General features: G+C 37.1%; 1 protein-coding gene across 4 annotated transcripts in view; it reads right to left on the bottom strand.

Annotated features, from left to right (window-relative positions):
- The window catches only part of ITSN1 (intersectin 1), a 279,339-nt gene that overhangs the window by 82,696 nt on the left and 170,040 nt on the right, over positions 1 to 26,603 (bottom strand). For all 4 annotated transcript variants that reach the window (XM_020995909.2, XM_078146543.1, XM_020995907.2 and 1 more), the window contains 5 exons: positions 25,556 to 25,638; positions 14,671 to 14,837; positions 11,223 to 11,268; positions 8,335 to 8,456; positions 841 to 958 (listed from right to left, as the gene is read on the bottom strand). In XM_020995909.2, the coding sequence (XP_020851568.1) occupies positions 841 to 958; positions 8,335 to 8,456; positions 11,223 to 11,268; positions 14,671 to 14,837; positions 25,556 to 25,638 (536 nt within the window). The remainder of the gene's footprint in view (positions 1 to 840; positions 959 to 8,334; positions 8,457 to 11,222; positions 11,269 to 14,670; positions 14,838 to 25,555; positions 25,639 to 26,603) is intronic.

A 26,603-nucleotide genomic window follows, 5' to 3' on the forward strand; every position in this document is an offset into this window, starting at 1 on the left:
CAATATAATTTACTGGTTGAGTTCTCTAGGATATACTAAAGTCTGCATTCATAGTATGGGGATTTATCAACCTACTCTATCATTTAAAAAATATTTGTTTTAATTTTGTTTTCTTGTGTGGATTTTTAGTTATATTTTTTCTTTGTTGTTTCTCTTGCTGGTTTTTATGGGGTGTACAAAGTAAAAAACCTGATTCCCTTCTCTCCTTTCATGCTGTTATCTTAGATCATCCTCTCCTAACATTTATTAATTTAAAAACTCTTACATCTTGCTCCTTACTCCACCTCCCCCCATGCTTTCCAATTCTTTATTCTTTATTCCACAATTCAATTCTTTAGAAGAGAATCAATAAATAACACTGCTTTTAGTGTAAAAAATATGATTCTTTCCAGAAGAATATTCCAACAAAAGCACTATGGTACTTCAATCATTTTTCAGTCATGCCCAACTCTTTGTGACCCCATTTGGGTTTTTCTTGGCAAAGATACGGGCGTGGTTTGCCATTTCCTTCTCCAGCTCATCGTACAGATGAGAAAACGGAGGCAAACAAGGTTAAGCAACTTTCCCAGGGTCACACAGCTAGTAAGTGTCTAAGGTCAGAATTGAACTCAGGAACACAAATCTGCCTGACTCTGGGCTCGGCACTCTATCCCCTGCACCACCTTGCTGCCTATGTACTATGGTACTCTACACAGTAAAACTTCTCAGTTCCAAGAGCTATTGAAAATGCTGAGAGAAAGCTTCGATACAAAAGAGAAAGCCTTGTCTATGAAGACTCTAACAGGAACAATCAAGTTTGAGATAAAACTATTTTTTGATTGAAGAGTCTAAGTTACTTACCTGTAGGTAGTGCTAATGACTTAGGTGGCTCCGTTGGTGTTATTTTACTGGTACCAGGACTTAAAAGTTTTACATAATTAGCTGGGAACCAGCCTATCTGACGCTTTTTCCCACGTGCCTAAGAAGAAAATAAATATATTTTAAAAGTTTCAGATGTTGAATAACCACTAAACTTGCACAAGAAGACAATAATTACAGAATCCTAGTGTTGGAAGAGACCTCAAAAGCTTGAGTCTCATCTACAACACGACTGATAGATATTCACCCTCCCCCTGAAGACTTCCAGGAATGAAGAACTCACTCCTCCACTCAGGAGTCTAATTCATTTCTGGATAGCTCTTATTATTAGGAATTCTTTCCTTTATGTTGAACCAAAAAAAAAAAAAAGAATGAACCTAATTCCGCTTCCATATATCAGTCCTTTAAGTATCTGAAGACAATGATCACATGTGTTCTTAAGATTTCTTTTCTCTAGGTTAAACACTTCCAGGTATCTCCACCAACCTTTGTATGGAATAATTTTACATCTTCTCACGATCTTATTCACCTTCCAGTTTTGTTCATTTTTTTCCTAAAATGTGGTGTTCAGAAACGGACACAATGCCCTACATGTGGTTTGGCCAGGGCAGAGATCAAAAGGACTAACTTTTCTCTTGCTCTGGACATTACGTTTCTTTAAAAAAAAAAAAATTAGGAGCAGCTAGGTGGTGTAGTGGGTGGAGCACTGGCCCTGGAGTCAGGAGGACCTGAGTTCAAATCAGACCTCAGACACATAACACTTACTAGCTGTGTGACCCTAGGCAAGTCACTTAACCCCACTGCCTGGCCAAAAAAGAAAAGAAAAAAATTTTTATATCTTTTGATTTTATATCACCTTCTTTTCCAAATATATTCTTCCTTCCTCTGCCACTGAGAGCTATCCTATGTAACAAAGAATAAGAAAGAAGCCAGTGGCTGTGGAAGAGGAGCAGGGAGGGAAAGTTGAGTAAAGTTAAGCAACATATTAGCTGAGTTAGGATTACACATAATTTTCCATGCCCATAGACCATCTCTGAACAAAGAGAGAAAGAAGCATTTTCTCACCCCTTCTTCAACACTAAGCTTCATTATGATAATTACAAAGTATTCAAGTTTTGGGCTTTGTTGTTGTTTTCATTTACATATAGTCATTGTGTATATTGTTTTCCTGGTCTGGCTTACTTCATTTCATATACGTTCATAGAAGATTTCTCATGCTTCTTTATATTCATCATTTCTTATAGTACAGTTTATGCCATTATATAATCTGTTTAATCATTACCAAATTTATAAGCATCTCATTTGTTTCCAGTTCTTTGCTATTGCAAAAAGTGCTGAAAAAATATTCTGGTATATATGGGACCTTTTTTTGTCACTGAGTTCCCTGGGATACAAGCTAGTAGTAGGATTTCTGAATCAAAGGATATTGACATTTTAGTCTCTTTCTGAACATAATTTCTAGAATGGTTGAACCACTTCACAGTTTTACCAACAATCCATCAGTGTGCCTGCTTTCCCACTGATTATCCAACATTGGCTAGTAACATATATTATCACTTTTGCTAATCTTGGGGGTCTAAGTTGGAACCTCAAAGTTGTTCTGATATGGACTCTTATTTTTAGCTATTTGGAGCAATCTTTCATTGATTAAATTACAAAGTAGCTAATCTAGATATGATTTTAATCCATTACATGAATAATTTCCATTTTGAATTCAGAAATTTATTGGGGTGGCTGAAAATAAGAAGTAAAAGCCTTTTCTCAGATTAGTGTAGTATATTGTTTTTGTCTTTCTTTATATCTCTAGTACTTAGCACAGTACGTGGTACATAATAAACACTTTAATTACGTTTGCTTGTTAACTGAATATTTCTGCTGGAAAGAACACTGAACCTCATGTCAAGAAGACCTTCGTTTAAAATATTGTCTAGCCTCTTACCAGCTTTATAACCTTGGGAAAACACTTAACATCTAAGTCTCAGTTTCCGCTATGTAAAATGAAGATAATAGCTACCTTATCAGATTGTTATAAGGAAAATGCTTTGTAAACCTTCAAATGTGTTCTAAGTATACACTGCTATTATTATTATCATTTTGTTCCCTTAGTTATTTGTTTCAGATAATCAAGTGATTCACTGGCTAATCACTTGGGATCCATCCCATGAGAACAAGTGCAAAATTATAAGAATCCCTGAAAGATATTTATGGACAGAGAGATTTGCTATATGTACACATCATGCTTAGAATATTTTTTTAATGGGCTTATGATGTTATTGATATCAAGAATTCCCGAGGAGGAAATCCCCTCAAACAAAGCAGACTAGCAATTTCTCTGGAACATACAAGCTTAGCTGCCTGGAGCGCCGAGATGATAAGTGACTTGCCCAGGACACACAAGCAGTACATGCCCAAGGCTTTGTTCACTATCCAGTGTACCATGTTGCCTCTGCTTAGAGAATATGAAGACTACTTTTAAACTGCCTCAGACAGCTCTCTAAGACTGTATATTCCAAAGAAATTGCTCGTCTGCTTTGGTCACAGGCCCATTAAAAAAATAGTAAGTATGACATGTTTGTTTTACACATTACAAATCTCTCTGTACATAAGCATTTCTCAGGAATTCTTGCAATTTGCACTTGTACTCATAGGATGGATCCCAAGATCAAAGGTAGCTGCTAACTCAGTTTCTAGGGGAAAGTATACAGAACTATATTCTTAGATAAACACTATACTCACGAGCCCCCACTAGTGTTCTTTACTTTAATAGTCAGCCATTATACAATTGCCTCTTGGGAAAGGCATTTATGAAGAGGATATAGTAAGAGCACTATTTATGAAGTAGTAAGAAAACTATAAAACATACCCCCCATAAACCTGGGATAAACTCTCCCACAAATATGCACAGCATCTATGGGAAGAATGGGCTCAAATTTAGGGTACAATGACAGTGAAATGTGTAAAGCATATGTGGGATAAAGGCAAATCACAATCTCTGGTACCTGGTTTTAGAAGTTCTTTCATTCTTCATAGGGTTTTTTATTTTTTAAATTTTTAGGCAACTGGGGTTAAGTGACTTGCCCAAGGTCACACAGCTAGTAAGTGTTATGTGCCTGAGGCTGGATTTGAACTCAAGTCCTCCTGAATCCAGGGCTGGTACTCTATCCACTGTGCCACCTAGCTGCACCGAGTCATACTTTTTTGAAACTGCTTCTTCACTCTAGTGACTAGTGCTCTGTATATCTGACAGTCTGGAACATATGTGTCTTCTGCTCCTCACTGAATGCAGTATCTCCTTCTAGCCTAGTAGCTCCTCTTCAAAGCAATTTGGTCAATGGGAGAGGGGAGAAGAGAAATTTTCTTCCTCCTGTAAGGGTCTTCTCCACAAGCAGCACCTGGTTTGCAAATGTCTTGGTATTCTCCAACTCAAAATACTGAACTTCATCCAGGGCTCTCCTAGTTAAAGCCCCTGGAGGTATGGCCAGTTCATCTGATCTATCATAGACTGTTCTCCTCTTGAACAATCAGAAAGGCATTTTCACTTTACTCATGCGTATTAAAACATTGGCTTAGATGTATTTTTATAGTTAAACAACTCATTAATACCTTCTAATTATATACTGGATTTCTCAGGTCTACATTAACTGGGGTTATGAGGGGAACCCCATGCCTTGCATAAAAGCACTATATTCTGTTAGTACATTTGGACATGCCTATTGAAATCCTCTAAGTTGAATTTAAAATTCTTTAGGCCTAAATATTTCCATTGATTACACTCATATTTTCCCAATGTCATCGCCACTTTCTTGAAATTCGATTCAATTCCACAAGTATTTATTGAGCACCTAGTATGTGCCTAGCACTCTACTAGGCATTGTGGTCAATGAAAAGAGGTAAATGACATGGTACCTACCTACCCACCCGGAGTTGTCAATGTAGCAAGAAAATCCACACAGTGGTAAGCTGTCTTTAGCTCTCCTTCATATTAGGCAACATACTGGTTCCCCTTAGCAGTATGGGTAAGAGGGAGAAAGACCCTGCCCCTTCCCTACCTCTCTCCATTCAATATGGCTATGATGCCTAAATGAGTCAAGGTGTATGTGTTGGGGGAGGGGAGGGAGATCATTTGTTATAAAATGGGATAGTTTTTTCTCGGGCAAATACTATGGTCCCCAATGAGTCACATGAACTCATGGTAGAGGTTTGTATGTAGCAGCCAGATACTACTCATTCCAAACTGATTTATTCATTGGCAGGTCTTTCAAGAGGAAGTTTTATTATCTTTGGAAGTAGAAATGAGATACAGCCTTGGGCCTAGCTGGAGGTTACATGACCAGAAGCAATATAATCTAGTTTGAGCAGAAGAAATAGGCAGGTGTTGCACAGTTCAGGTCTGCTAGAGCCTTTTACTCACTGTTTGGCAATAAGAGCAGATGCCTCCTGGTGTTGTACAGATCACCCTTCTGATAGTTCAGGAAAGTGGCCTTCCCTTTCTGTGGCCCTTAAGGTAAGTTAAATTGCAGAAGCCTGGCTTTGAAGACTCTGTGTGTGTGTGTGTGTGTGTGTGTGTGTGTGTGTGTGTGTGTGAGAGAGAGAGAGAGAGAGAGAGACAGAGACAGAGAGAGAGACAGAGAGACAGAGAGAGACAGAGACAGAGAGAGACAGAGAGAGACAGAGTCACACAGATGACAGAGACAGAGAGACATAGAGAGAGACAGAGAGACAGAGAGACAGAAGAGAGATTTCTGGGTAATACAGGGAATAAAGAATAGCCAGCATAAGAAGCATAATAATACACAGTAATTAGAATAATTGGCTTCAGCAATAAAACTGAAAAATGCTGAGTTTTTAATCTAGAACTGCTTGCGTTATAGACTGAATTTTGTGATTTGTTTTATAGAAATATGAATGCAAATTGGCCAGTGCTTGGATTTTTTTGATAACTTATACAGCAAAGGTTGTATATATCCCACTTCATGGGTGTGGATGGTTGGAACATCCCACTTACTGATTTAATAATTTTGATTTAAGTTTTCCTATCTACTTTTAGATTAGTGTATTCCATAATGCATTTTTTTAAAGTGATGGAGAAAATGTTAATAATTCAGATTATACTTAGAAGTGTGTCTAGCCAGGTGCTAAACACTGGCACACCCCTGAGGACAGAAGAAATGTAATCCTAACAACTCTAAAATTTTTAAATTTTGAATAACTCTAAAAAATCCCATAATTGTCTTTCTTTTTTTCCCCTCTCCATTCTTGTCTTCTTTATTAACAGAATTTTCTTATATCCCTTTAGGCTAGAGAAAGAGTAGCCTCTATTTAGGTGTATCATCCTAGTCCCATTAGGATTACTCAACCCTCAACCACAAAGCCCAATTCTTTGTACCACTAGGATCAGCTACCAAAAGAATAACTGGGATGATGGACCACTTTTGGCTTAGACTACAGGGCCACAATGACTGAACTATCCCAGTTGCCTCCTGAATGCTCTCAACAGAAAATGCAGCTTTGTACATCCTTAAGATAAGGAATTTTTCAGCATTTTTTACAAGTTAAACCACTCCTAATTATCCCAGCTGTAGGTACCATCCCTTCCCCCCAAATAATATTTTACCTTGCACATATTTTATAAATGCTTACACACACACACACACACACACACACACACACACACACACACACACACACGTCGTCTCCCTGTTAGGGGAGCAAAGTGTTCATTTTCATCTTTGTCCCCCTAATACCTAGCAGATTCCCTGGCACACACACGTTAAAGAAATCTTTGTTGACTGAAGGAGGCAGGTGTAAGATACCAAAGGAAGAAAACATCAGTAGATTATTGGCTTGTGGGTTGATTCAAAAGGCTTAAGTCCTGTACTTATTCCATAAGCCACTGGTGTGAATAGCACATTCCCTTCATCCTAGGCTGCCAATAACATCCCTTTCAACCCTCCTCCAGTCTCAAGAACTCCCAGAGATAAGGTTCATGTTAAGTTTTGTTTTTTAACTTATTTCTGTTTCCCAGATATCAGCTTCCCCTAGCTCCTGCCTCCCCCTCAGAGACAAAGCAAGCAGATAACACCCATGACCAGGATCTACTTTCTCCAGGGATATTTCACAAGGCCACACTCAATATCACAATGTGAGACACTGATAAAGTCCTCAGTCAGGGTCATGAGTTTACTATGAGTACTTTTCCATACAACCTTCCTTTGGAGTATTAAAATTTCTCCCTATGAGAGAGGTTTTGAATCACTCAAAGCTCCATTTTACTTTCCCAGTGACATATACTGATGGGCCCTACCAGGTCTCCAGTAATCAGGAATCACAGGTCTGGGGTGATCCAGGAATGTTCAGGGTGATGGTTCAGTAGCTGCAGCGACAACATTCACTCCAGGAAGGAATGCTGGTTGACACCCATTCTGTATTCCCTACTTCGCTCTGTAACCATTAAATCTCTCTCATCAAAGTAATTTCCTACATTGTGTGACTAGAATACGAACACTAATCAAACAAGTTTGGCAAGATAACACACTGGTCTTCCTCTTAATACTTTATGCTATATTTGCACCCCTTTCACTCCTTCATACTTTACTTTGTAAGAAAGTTGTTTTTATACAAGTTTTATTTTATCATTCTAGGCTTGATGTTCCATAAGGGCAGGGACCTCATTGTATTCATCTTTTATATTCTGATAGCACTCAACATGGTGCCTCATATGTAGTAGGTACTGGATAAATGTGTTGAATTGAATTTGTCTTTGTGTTTGGTAAGTGACACCTTGAAAAAAGAGATGGAAATTGTGTGTGTGTGTTTTAAAGCAAAACAGGAAACAGGAGGAGCATGAGAGAAAAAAGTAGTAGTAGTAGTAGTAATAATCATAATGATAGCTAACATTTCTATGTGCTTCAAGGATTATACGATATTTCCTATATATTATTTAATTTTTTCATATTTCATTTGTTTCACTTTTCATATTACATTTATTTCATTTTCATTATTTCAATTCAAAGTTGTGCTATGAAGAACTGCTGTCCCTATTTTACAGAAAAAGAAACTGAGGTTAAAGTGACTCATCCAACCTTGCACAGCTAAAAAGTGGTAGAGCTAAGGCTATTTAATCCAACGCGTTTGGATTCCAAATAGAGGAATCGTTCACTTCACCACAAAAAGGAGGAAGGAAATGCATAGAAGTGTGCCTCCAAAGACAAATTTTGCTGACTTCACATTTCTGCCTGGGTCAGTGCTGAATCTTTCTGGATTAGGAGGAAAGAAGCATACAAGCTGCTCGGACTACAGGGTAATTTGACTCTGAAATGTATGGAAAGGTGGCTTCCCATTTTGGAGGTCAAAAGTTCCATCTTTAAAATGTATGGGCATTTGAAGGAGAACATACACCTGGTAGTGTTCTCTTTTCGACATTTTATGTGTTAGAATTAGAACATGATGTTGTACACAAATTATATAGGAACTAACTTGAAGTTCTCCTTCCCACCATCCTCCTGGATTCTTCTTTCGGATCAAAATTAGTTGTCCAGGTGCCAGGGTAAGTTGTTCTGGGCCAGTAGCAGTATAAGATGCGATAACTTGGGCAATTTCTGAAAATCAAAACAAAAATGAGTGACTCACTACAGTAAATCTAGCACCACCTTTGCCTTGTCCATAGCTAGCATCAAAAATTAATTTATTAGGTTGGTTTAGCACCAAAGCAATTAGAAAAGTTGCTTGGTCTTTACCCCCTCATGTGCTAGTTACACAGGGAAATTCACCTCACTTCCTAGGGTCCTGTCATAGTACTAGGATTCTATGATTTTATACAACTCAGATAAAAGACATAAGGTTTTTCATTCTTTTATAGTCTAAGAAGAAAGAGAAATTATATTTTTCCTTACAAACTGGCTCAATTTCTTTTTTTTCTTTTTTATTAAGCTTTATTGACATGTATTATTTTTATTTTCCAGACAGTTACAGGTTACCCTCACTCTGTGAGAGTTTTGTAACAAAGTAAAACAATTAAACAAAACTAATAATACTATGGCCTCATCTAAAAGGGCAACATTTCACAGCCATTCCTCCCAGTTATTTTTTAAATTTTTTTGAATAATTAACAGAAATCTACTCTATCTCCTTCCCACTCTTTTTTTTCTTTTCACAAGATTCGTTTCCTCTTTTCCATAGAGCACATTTATCTTTTTCTAAAGTTTATTTATTTTTAGTTTTCAACATTTGCTTTTGTAAGATTTTGAGTTCTAAATTCCGCCTCCCTCCACTCCACCTCCCCAAGACAGCACACAATCTGATATAGGCTATACATGTATGATCATATTAAATATATTTTCACATTAGTCATATTATGAAAGAAGAATCAGAAAAAAAGGGAAAAACCATGAGAAAGAAAAAACAAAAAACAACAAAAAAGAGCATAAAGTATGCTTCGATCTGCATTCAAACTCCATAGTTCTTTCTCTAGATGTGGATAGCATTTCCCATCATGAGTCTTTTACAATTGTCTTAGATCATTGCATTGCTCAGAAGAGCTAAAAACCAACTGAATTTCTAAAAGCTGATTTTAAAATCTAAATTTTCAGTATCCTTTGCTACTACCATTATGATCTTTTTCTTTAAAGAAAACATTTTTCCACTAATCAATTTGTAGTCTGTGAAGGTATAAACGGTCTTCTGACTTCAGGGGCCTCCGGTGGGAAGAATCCACAAGTTAGAAAAGGCATTTTATGAGCAGTTATCAATTTAGCACACATCTATAAAAGGGAAATAGTGCTATACTTCTCCTGAATGTCAAAATCTCAAAGGAAAAATTCCAAGAGTATTTCAGAACAGTTCTGAAAATCAATCTCTATTGGCATTGCAGTTTCAAAGAATGAAACAACAAAATTTTCCTTTCAGTGAACACTGACACATCTATAATCATTCTCGGAGCCTCCAGAAGCGATACACAACAAACTTGTCTATTCCCCTATGCCATTTGGACTGAATTCTACCAGAAAAATGCCCTGGCCCGTGGTAGAATTTCCTTCTTCTCTACTCACACCAAGAAGGATTATCATACCTTCCATCATTTCCCATTTTACATTTACAGGTTAAACTGCCCTCGTGGAAATGCTCATGCCATTGTAAAACTGAATAAAAGCATAGATGATTCTGCTTGGTGCTTAGAGACTAAGCAATAATGGGTTTCAAAGCTCTCACCAGGAAAACCGGTGAAAACCTCTAGATTAGAAGAGCTGTTTAGGATGGACAAAATCCAAAGTGGTGACCTATTTGGCTTCCAATGTTCTCTTCTTAAATGAAACTGGCACATGCAGGAAGCAATCTGCCACCAACTTTGCTTCTTTCTTTGTTTTCTCAAGATGCAGACAAGCTACACCCAGCTCACTAAACCAAGGAGGGTTTCAGTGAAAGCTTAAACTCATGTGGGCATCAAATAAAAGGCACTCAGACACTCTAGAATCATTCAATTATTCTCAGCAGGGCTGAACACTGAGATAAAGCTTATTTGCTCTCAATGCCCTGAGCCAAATTTCTGGAGCTCAAGTGAAAACCCATGGTGACTGATTATCTATTTTTCCTTGCTGTGTAAGATCTGTACACCTCAGAGAAAATACTCTCTCTCCCAGCAACAAATAATCTTTCTTCCAATAGTCATTCAATGGAACATCAAAATATGTCAGGTGAAATAAATGTGTGTTGTAAAAATCCCTTTGTATACAGTGGTGTCACTTGTTCTCTCTCAAGAATTATCTGTAATATTTTTACTTTCAAAAGTATGATTCACAGGAACTAAAAACTATGTAAAGGAAGAGAAATTGCTGTAATTTTGTACCTTCAATGGATGTGAGAGAAATCACCTGATGCCTCTGAAATGAACCTGCTCTTGCTTACAACCCAGCCTTATGACAGTTATGCTCTGCTATTCTCTTCTGTCGTGTGTATTAACTGTTGGATGAGTGTAATCATGGCTGCAACATTCTCCCAAGAAATGCATATGCTTGTGAAACTGCCAAGCACCAGCAATCTGGTAGCCCCATAACACCCTTTTCATCACTCTGAAGTCATCTATTTTCTTACTATCACAGGAGAGCTAAATTAATCCATATTCTTTTATACTTAACTACCATTTTACATTTTTCCTTTTCATGAGGTGCTTATGCCACCTTATACCAACCTTTCCCAACTACATAAGCAATTCTTATATATCCCTAGAAAACAGAGATGGATAAGGAGATGTTTCAGGAAAAGTCTCCTTTGTTCTTGTTTCAAGCATTTGGCCTTAATTAACATAACTGGGATCAATTATCATTTACATTTAAAATATTTCAAAATAAATACTAGGATTTACAACTTACCAGGTTTCTTTCCTAAACTCCCTGCTTTCCCAGTAGTCCCAGGGGCCTAAAACAGAAGGAAAGATAAATTTTACATAAACTGTCATACAGGTATCATCTTTACCCCAATATTTTTTTCACAGGGGGGTGGGAGAAGGTAGTCAGGAGAAACTAAACCAATGATTTCATTGGCATAGGGAGGAAACTCTCTCTACCAATGTGAAAGAAAATAAAACCCTAAAGAACCGTTAGCTTTTGATAGATTTTTAACACATTGTTCCAGAGAAGACACAGCATAAGTTCTGTGACTCCATGAAGTTATGCTGAGATTCAAGTTATTAAATATATGGTGAGAGAAGAAATCTTGGCCCTAGAGACTGACCTGTGGATGTATTATCTTTGAGAATATTATTATTTTATAATAGTTTCAGGAGGGGGGAACCTGCAGCCTCGAGGCCACGTGTGGTCCTCAAATGCGGTCCTGTTCAGTCGAAGGGCCACACTTGAGGACCTTGAAGGCCACATGTGGTCTCAAGGCTTCAGATTCCCCACCCTTCTGAATCTAAACACTGTATTTTTATGCAAGTTATTATATGAGGAAGAAAGACAAAATCTATTCCCATATAGTGGAAAAAAGATTGTGTCCAACTTCTTTTCTATTCTGTAGATAGCTAGAGAGACAACAGCTAGTGCTCACTAATAGAAATTAGTTTCTTTTGCATTACTGTCCCTCTTGAAGCCACACCTCAAAATCAATTTAGCATGAAAAAAATGAAGTGTAATTCAGAAGTCCTCTGATAACCCAATTAAGATAAAAAGGTGGGAAAGGAAAAGAAATGAAGTACGTATCTTTTCAGCAAGCGTTGAAACTTCCGTACTGTGCTTTCAGTGTTTTGTGTCCATTATTTCGAATGACTAAATTTTATTATTTCATCAAACATTCATGAAGTGCCTTGGGTCTAAAACTTTACTGTCTTGTTTAATATTTTGTTAACAAACAATTTATAGGCACATCAAAAGCCTTGATTTTATAAATAACAATGTACTTAAGCACTGAGAAGTTAGCTCCGAGAACAACTAGAATAGAATAAAGGTTTCTAACCAAGGCAGAATCCATTAAGTATCTTGTAGACTAGCTATGTTTTCACCAAGCAAGCAGCACATTCAATAAAAATACCAATGGACAATCGCTATACAAGCAAGATTAAGAAGTGATCTCTAGAGGAAAGAGGATGAAGAACTTTGATGAATACCACAAGTGAGTAGAGAGTACCAGGTTATTCAGGGGAATGTGATGCAGATAAAGTGCTTTAAATGCCAGTTGTTACATGTCCTGATAGCACCTAAAGAATGTCTTGGAGATGTTGCAATAGACTATATGCTACTCACTGCCTTTACTTCAACCTGGAGAAAGAGCAAGGTCACAAGGCAAAACTCTGTACCAATTTTGACCTTGCAGGTGTAGTTTTGCTTTATAAACTTGCAAAAAAGTTTTAATTTTGCCACTACATACCAATAACCTTAAGAATACAGTTTCTAGTGTCTTTTCATTGAAACAACATTTATATAATTCTTGTTGAATCTAACTCCTCTGCTTGAGGAACAGTTGAATTCTCCCCTGTCATTTCTGGAAGGTACAATAAAAATTTTCAGTTCCAAATTCCAAATTCCCTCCCTCCCTCTAGCCCTTCCCCCACCCAATGAAAAGGCAAGAAATATGATACCCATTATACCTGTAAAGTCATGCAAAACGTATTTCCATATTAGTCATGTTATAACAATAATAATCATTACTATTATTATAATAAATCAAGACAAATAAAGTGAAAAAAAAAGCTTCAATCTGTACTGAGTTCTCTGGAGGTGGATAGCAATTGTCATGAATCCTTTGGAATTGTGTGGGGGGGTAACCTAGCAGATAGTAGGTGCTTTAATGTTTATTTGTTTGATTATCATTATAATATTGCTGTCAAATAGTTCCTACACTTAAATGTCAGAGGGGAGCTGAGCTGTCACAGTAATGTACAAAGAAAAAAATTTTAAAAGAAGTGCTACAGAGGAATAGATACAGAAACACATTTAGAGCCTTTCCGTGACTTGTTTTCAAACTCACTATGGGCTCAGGGAAAATCAAGATATTCTTTTCAACCCTTGTAGTGTCACAGATGGCTTCAGCTTTCCAAATCTGTCTAAAGAAAGGCCTCTTCCTGCCCATTGGTTGAGGAAGCAGGAGGCAAGAGGGCAAGGTTAAACAACTGTAATGGAATATATGATGGAAATGATGGCCAGTGAAAAAGGAAACTCCTGAGTATTCTGTTTATCTGCAATGGATTACCTTAATAAACAAATTCATAATTCCTGAAAACTTGTTTCTATTCAAAAAACAAAAGAAAAAACCAAAAATTGAACAGCATTTAAGCCAATTTAGCAGATTATTAAGGAGGATGCATGGGTCTGGTCAAATGTATATAGAGTCATACATTTTACCTCTCCCTATTGCGGTCAATGAGAGACCTTCTACAACCTGACAGATTTAAACAAGTTTAAACAATTTTATTTTATCTATTTCTGTTTCCTTTTAATTTTTTTATTTCTGTTTATTTAGTTTGAGCAATCTTTACACAGGGGTGAATGGTCTATATCAAAGATGTCAAATATGCAACCTGTAATATTCCCAAGTACTGTAGAACCACATTAAAATGTAATTAAGAAACATTTAAAATGAATAAAAATACAATCAAACACAGGTAATGTTAATATGTGGTTTTCTAAGTTAATATGTGGCTATGGGGTTTAGTAGTGTAATGATCCCTAGTTTTTATTTGAGTTTGACACCTCCAGTCTATACTGTCAAAATAATGAGAGGCAAACATTCCTAGGGCTTTGAAAAATCATTAGGAAGATTAAAACTTTCACGCGTAATGCTTTGTAATAGGACATATTAGGTGTTATTACAATTTATCTTCAGGTACTCCTCATCACAAAGGAAAATGAACATAATTCTTGAGTACTGCTGAGTCATTTCGGCCATGTTCAACTGTTTGTGACCCCATTTGGGGTTTTCTTGGAAGAAACAGTGGAATGGTTTGCCATTTCTCCAGCTCATTTTACAGATGAGGAAATTGAGGCAAGTCTGAGGCTGGATTTGAACTCAGGAAGATGAGTCTTCCTAACTCCAGGCCTGCACTCTATCTACTAAACTCTCTAGCTGCCCTCTTTGTATGTATGGGATGGCCTAATTCAGACTGTGTATTTTGCCTTATTACTAAAACCTTTAAGGAAATCAAGGAATCAATGATACATCAGATAATAAGCTCAATTATACATAGCACTATCTTCATTTTCTTGCTCTAACAATTAATAACATTCTTGAAAAAGACTTCACATAATTGATTCTACCTTCAAATCCTAAAAGTAATTATACAGGAGGAATGGAAAGTGTCTAAAGACCAAGTTAATAAGGATTTACCTCTGAGTCTTTAAGCCTCACATAGTTAGAAGGGAAGACTCCAGATTTGTCAGCTACCGTTCCTGTCCACCAATCACCATCTTTCTTCGTAACCAAAATTACATCCCCTTGCTGAAAGGTTAAATCGCCTTGTTCAGAACTCTCATAAGTGTACATGGCAATATATTCTGGTGGGGAGAAATGATGACACAGAGTTTAACTTTTGAGAAATCCTATAAATATACAGACCTTAACAATTGGGCCTTTGATGCTAATAAGACTGCCTTCTGTAATCAATAAGACATATATTATACAATAAGGCAATACAGCATGCAAATGGTAAAATGTCACACTGGACATTAAACCTACACTAGAAATAACAAGAACACACTGCAAAAACGATCAATGTAACTTCAATTTTCAGCTTTCAACTCATTTCTTATTTAGGCAATTATATAACTTGGATGGTGGAAAAGAAAATTCTATCTTAAGTATCACTGGGGTTAAAGCAAAATTGCTGTTCATACCAACCAAAAGTATTTCTTGCTGGGATTACATGTGGGCATAATGGAATTTGTTAGTAAAGAATTCTTTCACTGTTTCATTGGATAGAAACCAAGAGTGAAAGGTGCTTATTAGGGACTTATATACCTGAAACCATGGAATCAAATAAAAAGAAGCCAGCAAAAATCTCAAAGCTCAACCTAGTAATTACTATGGTACTTTTTTTTCCCCTTTTAATTAATTAATTTATTTATTTTTAGTTTTCAACATTCACTTCCACAAGATTTTGTGTTCCAAATTTTCTCCCCATCTCTCTTCAACCCAAGATGGCATGCATTCTAAATACCCCTTCCCCTAATCTGCCCTCCCTTCTATCACTCCCCTCCTTCTCTTATCCCCTTCCCTTTTTATTTTCCTGTAGGGCAGGATAGATTTCTATTCCCCACTGCCTGTATATCTTATTTCCCAGTTGCATGTAAAAACAATTTTTAACATTTGTTTTTATAACTTTGGGTTCCAAATTCTCTCCCTTCCTCCTGCCCACCCACCCTCATTGAGAAGGCAAGCAACTTGATACAGGTTATACATGTGTAGTTATGCAAAACACTTCTATAATAGCCATGTTGTGAAAAACTAACTATATTTCCTTTCATCCTATTCCACCCCCCCATTTATTCTATTCTCTCCTTTGATTCTGTCCTCCTCAAAAGTGTTTGTTTCTAATTACCTCCTCCTGCAATCTGCCCTCCCTTCTATCATCTCCCCCTTTCATATCCCCTTCCCCCCATTTTCCTATAGGAAAAATAAGATAGATTTCCATACCCAATTGAATGTGTATGTTATTCTCTCTTTAAGCCAAATCTGACAAGAATAAGATTCATTCATTCCCTTTCACTTCCCCTCTCTTCCCCTCCATAGTAAAAACTTTGTCTTCCCTCTTTTATGTGAGATAATTTACACCATTCTACCTCTCCCTTTCTCCTTCTCCCAGTACAATCTTCCCTCACCCCTTAATTTTATTTTTTAGATATCATCCTTTCATCTTCAACTCACCCTGTGCCCTCTGTCTATATGTGTGCGTGTGTGTGTATACACACACACACACACACACACACACACACACATATATATATATATATATACATACATATATATATTCCCTCCAACTACCTTAATACTGAGAAAGGTCTTATGAATTACAAATATCATCTTTCTATGTAGGAATGTAAACAATTTAACTTTTAATAAGAGGTTTTGGCCACATCAAGGTGTCTCCTTTGAATCTATGAGGCATGACCAGAAGATTCAATAGAGAATAGGTAAGCTAGAATGCATCTATGATTTCACTGACATAAGGCACACTCCTAAATGATGCAATTCCCTCTACCAATGCAAGATACAGCCTTCTCTACAACCTATATTCTTTTTTTTGGGGGGGGGGTAATAGCTTTCTAACTTAATGTTTTATTTTCCCTCAAATTACATGTAAAAACAATTTTTAACATTCACTTTTTAATATTTTTGAGTTCCAAATTTTCTCCCTCCCCCTTCAATGAGAAGGCAAGCAATTTGATATAGGTTATACATATGCAGTCATGCAAAATACATTTCCATGTTACAGTTATGAAAGAAAGCAGACAAAAAAAGCCACAAGAAAAATTTTAAAAGTAATATAATAGCATGCTTTCATCTATACTCAGACTCCATAAGTTCTTTCTCAGGAAATGGATAGCATTTTTCATCATAAGTTCTATTGTCTTGGATGATAATACTTTCTGTTTGTTTTTTTGTTTTGTTTTTGCTAGGCAATGGGGTTAAGTGACTTGCCCAGGGTCACACAGCTAGTAAGTGTTATGCATCTGAGGCCACATTTGAACTCAGGTCCTCCTGATTTCAAGGCCGGAGCTCTGTCCACTGCACCACCTAGCTGCCCCAGTGACAATACTTTCAAGAATAGCTAACTCATTCACAGTTGGTCATCATACAATATTGCAGTTACTGTATACAATAGTTCTCCTGGTACAACATATAATCTTAAAAGCTTTCTAGTGCATTAAAAGGTTATGGGACTTGCCCAGTGTCACAAAGTCAATAAATATATCAGAGGCAAGGCAGAAGAGATTGCTTCCTGAAAACACGCTGCTCTGAAAAACAGACTATTTCACACATTTGGGATCAGCAATGACTGTTGGTAAGGTAATTATTCAGCAAGAAGGTCCTCCAAGTGTCCTAGGAGAGACAGGAGACTCCCCTGCCACTTAGTACCCAACCCACCCCTGCACAATTATTTTAGAAATACACTTTCAAGCGTAGAGCAAATCTAAGTTGGAAACTTTCAGCGAGGTAAATCTCTTTTTTAACTCATAGGATTCCTTTTCTTTTGATCCCTCCAATTCTGACCTTTCATTTCATTATAATTCCCTCTTTTTTAAAAAAAATTAGCATGTCACCCTAATAATTATCCATTACAATGAGCCATGTTAATAAAGTTTGTTGGCAGTCATTCTTCCCTAAGGAAGGAGAATCTAAAATTTTGAAGCTACTTTCAAAAAAAGTTTCAGAAACTGCAGAAACTTGAACTTTGGTTGAACTTAAATCATGCTACACGAGAAACAAAGGAGAGTAGAAATATATTAGGGCCTTGTTGCTTTATCTGAAATATTCCAGGCATGTGCAGACCCACACTTAGCATTAAAATGCAAACAGCCTATTATGAATTTTAAGAAGTATCCTAATTAGTTTCCCAAATACCATGGAAAATTTTGTTTGAAAAAAAAAAAGCAAAATTCATTTTTGGTTAATGCCTAAGTGAATATCTTGAGAGATAATAAAACAGAAAACCTATATAATCCTGCTTATATTTTCATTACTTGAAACTGTAAAATTCCAAAGTGGCCTTTTCACTGTATTGTAAACACACACACACACACACACACACACACACACACACACACACACACACGTACGTATCTTCTGTCCAAACTCATCTCTACCTCTCTCCACCCCCCAGAAATTTCATCTTCTAATGACCTGCATTATTTGAAAACCTCAAAAATCACAGAATCTCAGTATTAGAAGGAATCTCAGAGGCTAGTCCAATACATATCTAACCTAAAATCCTTATTACCACATCTATCCAAAATTCTTAACAAGAGGTCTGTCAGTCTTTACCTGAAAAACTCTAGTCAACAGTCATGGTCTTAGACACCTTTGGAGGTGGCCCCTTCCTTCTGTGTAGTTTGTTAGAAAGTTGGTATTAATTAAAGCCTAAATTTGCTTCTGAAACTGGGGGTAGGCAGAATAAAGCTAATCCATCTTCTATGTGATTGCTCTCCAGAATTTTGAAGACAACTATAATTAAGAGTTTTTGTAATCGATACTCATGCCTCAATGTCCAGCTCTTTGACGATCTTGGTTGTTTCCCTCTGGGTGTCCTTCCTAAAATGTGATGCCCATAATAGAATATGACACTCTTCAGATGTGGTCGGAACATGAATACACCTCCTCCTTCACTCTGGTCAAGAGTCTTTTAATGCACATAGGATAGAACCATTCTTTATCACACTGTTGATGCATATTGAACTTGCAGTCAGTCCACTGAAGCCATCAGATCTTTTATAGAAAAAAAATGCTCCACCATTCCTTTCTCAGTTTGTATTGGTGAAGTTTTTTTTTTTAACCCAGGGGTAGTAGTTTACATTAATCTCTATTAAATTTCAACTTATTTGATAGAGAAGCCCATTGTTTCAGTTGGGCAAGATTTTTGGATCCTCACTGTCATCCAATGTGTTAGCTATCCCTCCCAGCTTTGGATCACCTAGAGATTTGAGAAGGATACTCTTGGTGCCTTCACCCAAGTCACTGATACCTATGCTAAAAAACAACAACAAAAAAACACAGGACCAAAGAAGATCCCTGGGGCATCCCACTCATGAACTCTCTCCAAGTTGCCACTGAGCTCTTAATGACTATTCTTTGGGTCTGGTCCTTCAACCAGTTCCAAATCAACCTCAGGCACTATTGTCTAGCCCAGGGCTTCTTAAATTCTTTTTTCCCCACTTGTTGCATTTCAGCAGCATTCATCGGTGCCGTGTGCAGTGCAAAGTGTGCTCAGAACCAAGGCTGCAATGAAGTTGCAAGACGCAATATGGGCAAGACGCTAACAGAAACACCTCGGAGACAAGTCCAATACCCCTTCCACAGATTCTTCAAACACTTGAAAAGAGAAGACATGTTCTTCCTAACTTTTCTCTTCTCCAGGCTAAACATCCTTAGTTCTTTGTATGTCATTATCCCTAGTCCTCTCACCATTATTTGCTTTCTGATGAATAAACTTCACTTGTCTTCTATGCCTTGATCTATGTCACTGGATGATTCGTGGATCTAATATAAACTTCTCTGTTTGACAATTAAACTCCCTTCTTACATTCCAAGGTCCAGCCATACTGGCCTACTTGACCTTCTGTATCCATGACACCCAATTTCCATGTCTGGACCTTTGTACTGACTGTCTTCCAGGCAGGAATATTTCTCGTTCCTCACTTCTGTCTCTTGGAATCCTTACTTTTCTTTAAGACTCAGCTCTTCAAAACTTCAAGGGCCACTTTGAACACTTTCCTGTTGCTTCTAGCTGTGAGCACACTCCCTCCCAAATCTACATTATATTTATTTTGTATATATTCTGCTTATACGAACAGGTGTACGTATTGCCTCCTCATTTGGATATAAGTTCTTTGGGGGCAAAGACTTTACATCCCCAATGTTTTGTACAGTGCCTGGCACATAATAAATGCTTGTCAATGGATTGATTGACAAAACTATTAAATAAAACAGAACCATGGGCTTGGGGCATCCCATTAGAGACCTCCCACCAAGATGACACAGACAAACTAATAGCAATGAGAAGACTAATCATTCAACCAGTTTTGAATCCAACAAACTATACTATGATCTAACCCATATCAATATTAGGAGACTTTGACAAATGCTGGGCTGAAATCTAGATACACCAAACCTTTAGCTTTTTAAGGATCTACTAGTCTCGGAATCTTGTCAAGAAAGGAATTGAGGTTAGTTAGGCAGAACCTGTTTGTTATAAGCCATACTGATTATATCGAACATCACCCTTCTTTCCAAATATTCACAAGCCATCCTTTTAATAATGTGCTCTAGAGTTCTGTAAGCAGATTCCATCATCTTCCCTTTAATGAAAACTGGGACACTTGCTCTCTGGGGTGGAGACAATTATTGCCATTTTCTCTGATTTTTTAAGAGTCACTTACAGTGGTTCATCAATCACATCTGTCAGGTTTTCCGTCTCCCTCCCCGCCCCCACCCGCTAGGATATAGTTTGTATAGTACTAGTGACTTGAACTCATTGAGAGAGGTTTTCTTACTATCTCTTGATGTTCAATTCCCTGTTGGCTATTTTTGTTCTAGTCTTTCTCAAGATCAATTCCTTTAGAAGTGGAAACAGAACCAAAATAAGAGTTTGAAAGTTCTACATTTTGCTGTTAATTATCCTCATATCATATACCCTGAATAGTGGTCACATCTCTTCTTTTAATTTCTTCCTGCTTTTGCCATAGCTAAAACATCTTTTTTGTTGTCCTTAGTACTTATTGCCAGCATTGGCTAATCAGGGGAAGAGGAGGAAATAAGTGTTTATTGAGAGCTTATTTTGTGCAAGACACTGTGCTAAATACTTTTATAAATCTCATTTGATCCTCATAACAATCCTGCAAGATAGATGTTTTCATTATCCCCATTTTACAGTTGAAGAAATTGAGGCAGAGGGGCAGCTAGGTGGCGCAGTGGATAGAGCACCGGCCCTGAGGTCAGGAGTACCTGAGTTCAAATCCAGCCTCAGACCAAACACTTGACTAGCTGTGTGACTCTGGGCAAGTCACTTAACCCCAACTGCCTTTAAAAATAAGAAAGAAAGAAATTGAGGCAGAGAGATTAAGTGACTTGCCTAGGGTCACACAGCTGGTAACTGTATAAGGTCATATTTAAGTCTTCTTGACTCTAGGCCCACCTGTCTAGCAGACACTATAATTCTAGCTTTTAGCTTTCCTAACAGTCTTCTTATACTTCCCATTCAATAATCACTAGAGGCCTATCATTTATAACTTTTCAAAAATTCTATTCAGGTTCTTAACTTCATTATTGTTTATTTTTTGGCTAGATTTGTCTAGATCTTAAAGAAGTCTTTGACTATTTTTTTTTACTCTTTATTTTTTCCTGTAACATATTTAACTTTTCTATTAAGTATTTAGATGCTATGCCATTTGCTGCATATATCTTAAATATTGAAATTGATTATGTATGTTACTTTTAAGTATAATGTGACTTCCCTTGTTTGTCTCTTTTAATCAAGTTTATTTTTGTTGTTACCTTCTTTGAGATTATTGCTAACCCTGCCTTTTTTCTTCCACTGATGCATAATAGGTTTTTCTCCAGACCTTCATTTATCTCTGTGTGAATCTTAATATTTCGAATGTATTTCTTATAAACAACACATTTTCTTGCTCCTCCATTCTGCTAAGCTCTTCCATCTTATGGGTGAGTTTCTCCCATTCACAGTCATAGTTATCATTATCACAATCATTAATTACATATTTCCCTCCCTCTTATTCTCTTATACTTTGTTCTTTCTTTGCTTCCCTCCCTGTCTTTATAAAGAAGAGACTGGTGAGAATGACTGTGTTCAGTACCTTTTCTCCATGCTTTATGCAAACTGCTTCTGCTTTCCTGCCTCTCACTTCTTTCCCTCATCCAAAGCCCAATCATAGGTTCTTTCCTTTCTTTCTTTCTTTTTCAACCCCATTTTACAATCTACCCTCTTTGCTTAAACTTTCTTTTGCTTATTGCTTACCCCTTCCTAAATCTAATCTCCTTCTTAACTTCTCCCCATCTCCTCTCCATCCCCTACTATTTTCAAGTTGCACCCAATTCTGTGTATATCCTACCCTTCTTTGACCAGTTCAGATGAAAATGAAGTTCCAGTGTTATCCACTTCTTTCACTCCTTTCTTCTTTTTTGCATAGTCTTACACTTGTACACCTAATTATGTGATAGAACTTCTCTCATTCTTCTTCCACTTTTTTTCTTTAGTGTATTCCTTGCCTCCTTCCTTCCCTCAAGATCATTAAAATATACCAAAACCATTCCCTGGCCCTCTGTCTTATTAGACTCTCTCTATGACCCCTAAGGTTTTGAGGGGACTCATACTGTTGCCTTCCATGAAAACACAAACAGTGCATCCTTGTTTAGTTCTTTTTGAATGCTCAACCATATTGCCTATTTTATATTTCTTGTATTTTTTGTTTGCATTTGTATTTGTATTTCAAAATTTCTACTTAGCTCTGGTCTTTTCATCAGGAATACTTAAAAGTCTGCTATTTCATTAAAGATTCTTTTTTTCCACCATAGGATTATATTCACTTTGGCTGGGTAAGTTATTATTGGTTGTAAGCCTATACATCTTTTGAGGTTTTGGAATATTACATTCCAAGTTCTCCACTCCTTTAGCATGGTGGCTGTTGAATCTTGTGTGAGCCTGACTGTGGCTGTTTGGTACTCACATGCTTTTTTTTCTGGCTGCTTGTGGTATTTTTCCTTTGATCTGGAAGCTCTGGGTTTTGGCTATGATGTTCCTGAGAGTTTTTATTTGAGGATTTCTCCAGGAGATGACCTGTGAATTCTTTCTATTTTCAATTTTCTCTCTGATTTTAAGAAGTGGTTTTCCTTTATGATTTCTAGACTCTTTCTTTAATATCATGGCTTTAACACATTAAATGTTCCTTATGATTCTTAAATTATCTCTCCTTTTTCTGTTTTCTAGGTCAGTTGTTTTTATTATAAGATAACTTATATTTTCTTCTATATTTTCTAATCTTTTGGCTGTTTTAAGGTTACTAGTTGTCTCATAGAGTCATTCATTTCTGTTTTGTTTTGGTTGTGTTTGGTTATGGTTTTGTACCTCTTCTGCTAAGCTATTAAATTAATTCTCTTTCAAAACCTTTCCTCCATGGTTCTCATTTCTTTTCCAGTTTTCTTCTCTAGTCCACTCTTTAATGTATAAAATCATTTTAAAACTTTTATTTCATTTCCTCCAGAAATTCTAGTGGACTTGTGTACAAGCTGTGTTTCACTTTGAGTTCTTGCTTATATGTGGCTTAAAGTAATTCTCCTGCACTCTTGTCAACAATAGCTTTTTATGGTGAGATTCTTTTTAGTTTACTCATTCTCCAAAACTTTCTGAATTAGGACTCTAGATGGACTTGGGCCTTGCTTGGTCCCACTTTGAATTCTCTTAGGTCCTCAATCTGCTTTCTCTAGAACTTGAATGCTAGCATTCCTCAGTGATCTCAGGGCTGCAGAACTATAGGCTCTCCCTTTTTCTGAGCTAGCTCTCCTGTTTTTTGGTTTGTTTGTTTGTTTGTTTTTCCAGCTAGAGGCTTCAGGTCAGGGTGAGGACTAGCACAGAAACCTCACTCCAGGGTCAGAGCCACACAGAGGTTGTTTGCTTCTCTTACTGCCCTCTTTGTCTAGCACACAGCCTCAGGCCCACAACTGCTCCTTGCTCTGGTCCACCACTCCTAGATGAAGGTTCCCCCTCAGTCCACACTAGATATGAGACCTAGCTCTAGGGTATGAGTAACAGGTGTCAGTTGGCACCCATTCCTGCTCCTTGGCCATTGTCAGAGCCTTCCAAGCTTAATTCTCTTCTTGCCTAGTTCACAGCTTCAGGACCCAATTCAGTCCTCTTGTTAGAAGGTCTGGTGTGGTACCCTCTTGGCTTGGACCCCAACCACAGCACCCAAAAACCTCTGCCTCCCTATGTGGAGCTGAACTAGAAAAATGATCCACTGTGATTTTTCCTTGGATTTCCCAATCAGGACTTAGTCTGGTGCTTCTCTAAGTCTTTGTTTTAGTAGTTGTAGGAAAACAAGGAGGGAGGTGGGCTATACTTCTTGGCTGTTCTGTACTATGAAACATTTAATGAAACTTAAGATTGTATTAGATTTTTATTACCACATCACAGTGTAGATTTATATTGTGATATATACTGTGCTTTCAATTCACTAAAATTCCTAGATCGTTTTTTTCAGTTGAACTACCATCTTGCTATCCCTTCTACCACATCTGTGTTTATGAAGCTGATTTTTTTAACCCCAATTTAAGACCTTGCATTTATTTCTATCAAGGTCACCTTACTATATTCAGCCTGATGTTCCAGCCTGTCTAGGTGTTTTTGAGTCTCAACTCTGTCATCTGAAGTGTTAGCTACCCAGGTTCCCAGCTTTGTGTCTGGCACACAGTTGCCACTTAATAAATACTTGACCTTCTTATTCAATAAGCAGAAGATATATTATGCCATTATCCAAGTCATTGATTACAAATGTAAGGAGGAACTGAGTTCAAATCCGGCCCCCGACACGTAACACTTACTAGCTATGTGACCCTGGGCAAGTCACTTAACCCCATTGCCTCACCAAAAAAAAAAAAAGTACAGGACCAAATACATAAACCTGGCACTCTTCACTAATTATGTTTTTCCATGTTGATGTTGTCATTAATGACTGCTCTTTGGGTACAGTCATTCAGCCAATCAATAATCAACTTAGACTTTTGTCTAGTCCTCACCCCTCCATCTTGTCCACAAGTAGAGCTTATAAGACTTTTTCAAATATTTTTAAATTTTGATAATATGAGCCAATGAAACCTGGTTTGAATGGTTAACTCCATCCTCCAGGCTTAATTGATCATGAGACCTCTCCACTGTCCCAGGAACTTTATTATGTTATGGCATAGCCAGTAAGTTTCCAGCCAGTAAGTTTCCTGGCTTCCTGCCCCTCATTCTTCATTAGACAATTCATAAAATACCTTTAATTCACTGCCCTAGGCTTGACTCACTGGTGACAGAATAGTCTCCTATTAGTGCTACGTCAGCTCTCAGTCCAGAAATTCTGTATTTAAGTTTGAGCCCCGGGTCACTTTGAGCCTTCTATTAGAGTGGGCATCCTGCTGCATGTCTGAGCCATCAGTTATGTTTCCTGCAGAACTAGGGGCAATGGAGGTCCTATATCTTTGCTGTTTCCCTTTGGCATCTGTTCTCCCATAAATGCCATTCTCATTTGGTAGTGTCTCTTCATGAACAGCTCCTGCTTTTTTGCACTGCAGATGAATGCTATATCTAGGACTGTTTTTACTTTCTCCAGAAACTACTACAGTTTTCTCTAAATGGCTAATTTTCCATTTTACCATAACATTTAACACATTATGGATAAACGAATATACTATATTTTAATATCTGAATGTTTTCATAGCATGTTTATTGGTACTATTATATTATCCTACCAACATTTTGAAAATAATATCTGATTCAATTTCTTACCTTCTCCTGGTATTGAAAGTTTAGCTGCTGGTGATGCTACTCTCTTTAAAACAGCGGGACTCTCTGAAGAATTTGAATCCATACTTAAGAAGAGAAAAATAGAGAGATACTTTAATTTCCAGTGTTAGCAAAACCATGCATACAAATGAAACCTTTAAATATATACCACTTAAAACCTGGAAAAACATGGATTAAAATGAAAGTCAAATTTAACTGCAAATAATGACACAAAAGAGAGGCAGCATGACATACTTAACTGGACAGTGAGCTGGCCCCAGAGTAAGGAAAACCTGGGTTCAAATCCTATCTTTGATACATAAGAATGATGTGACCTTGACCTAGTCACTTAATTTTTCAGTGTCTCAGGCAACTCTCTAAGACTATAAGTTGAAAAGTGTTGCTGAGCTGAGCTGGTAGAGGGAGTTTTCTATCCAGGGAGGCCCTTAACCCTGATGAAACCATCCTGCTCAACAACCTCCCCATCTCCAACCCCAATCCCATATGATGTGCATATGTACAATGATTAGTTCCCATTTTAGTTTTTCGTAATATATTATTTTGGACATTTGGATATTTTTAGTATGTTCACCATAACATAGTCTAATCTATTTTGAAATTTGAAAAAGCTAACAAAAGCTAATTTCATAGATTCTGTTTTTAAAATTTTCAGTGTATTAAAACTAAAATTTTACATCTAAAAAAACTCAATGTACGCTGCCTTTTTCCAATCATGATAGCTTCATCTCAATTTGAAAAAATCAAAAGCCTTGTTTGGATTCTGTGTTACATAAATATTCCTTAGAGATAGAGAAAATACTCTCCCAACTGTAATCTACCAAAATAAAATTTAATTATCATGATCAATGAAATTATTTTTGCATAGTCTGTACTAGGTATTCTACAAAGAAAGATGAACAGACATAGTCATATCTTGCCCTCATGCCTTGAAGTAGACTTTCTTCACTTTAAATTCCAGAGAAATAAGATTTTCTAAATGCTATGACGGAGGAAATAGCCACCAAATTGTAGGAACATTTTATTGTCCCTC

Source organism: Phascolarctos cinereus, unplaced genomic scaffold (genome assembly GCF_003287225.1).
Source record: "Phascolarctos cinereus isolate Bilbo 61053 unplaced genomic scaffold, phaCin_HiC Scaffold_726;HRSCAF=1367, whole genome shotgun sequence".
Lineage (NCBI taxonomy): Eukaryota > Metazoa > Chordata > Mammalia > Diprotodontia > Phascolarctidae > Phascolarctos > Phascolarctos cinereus.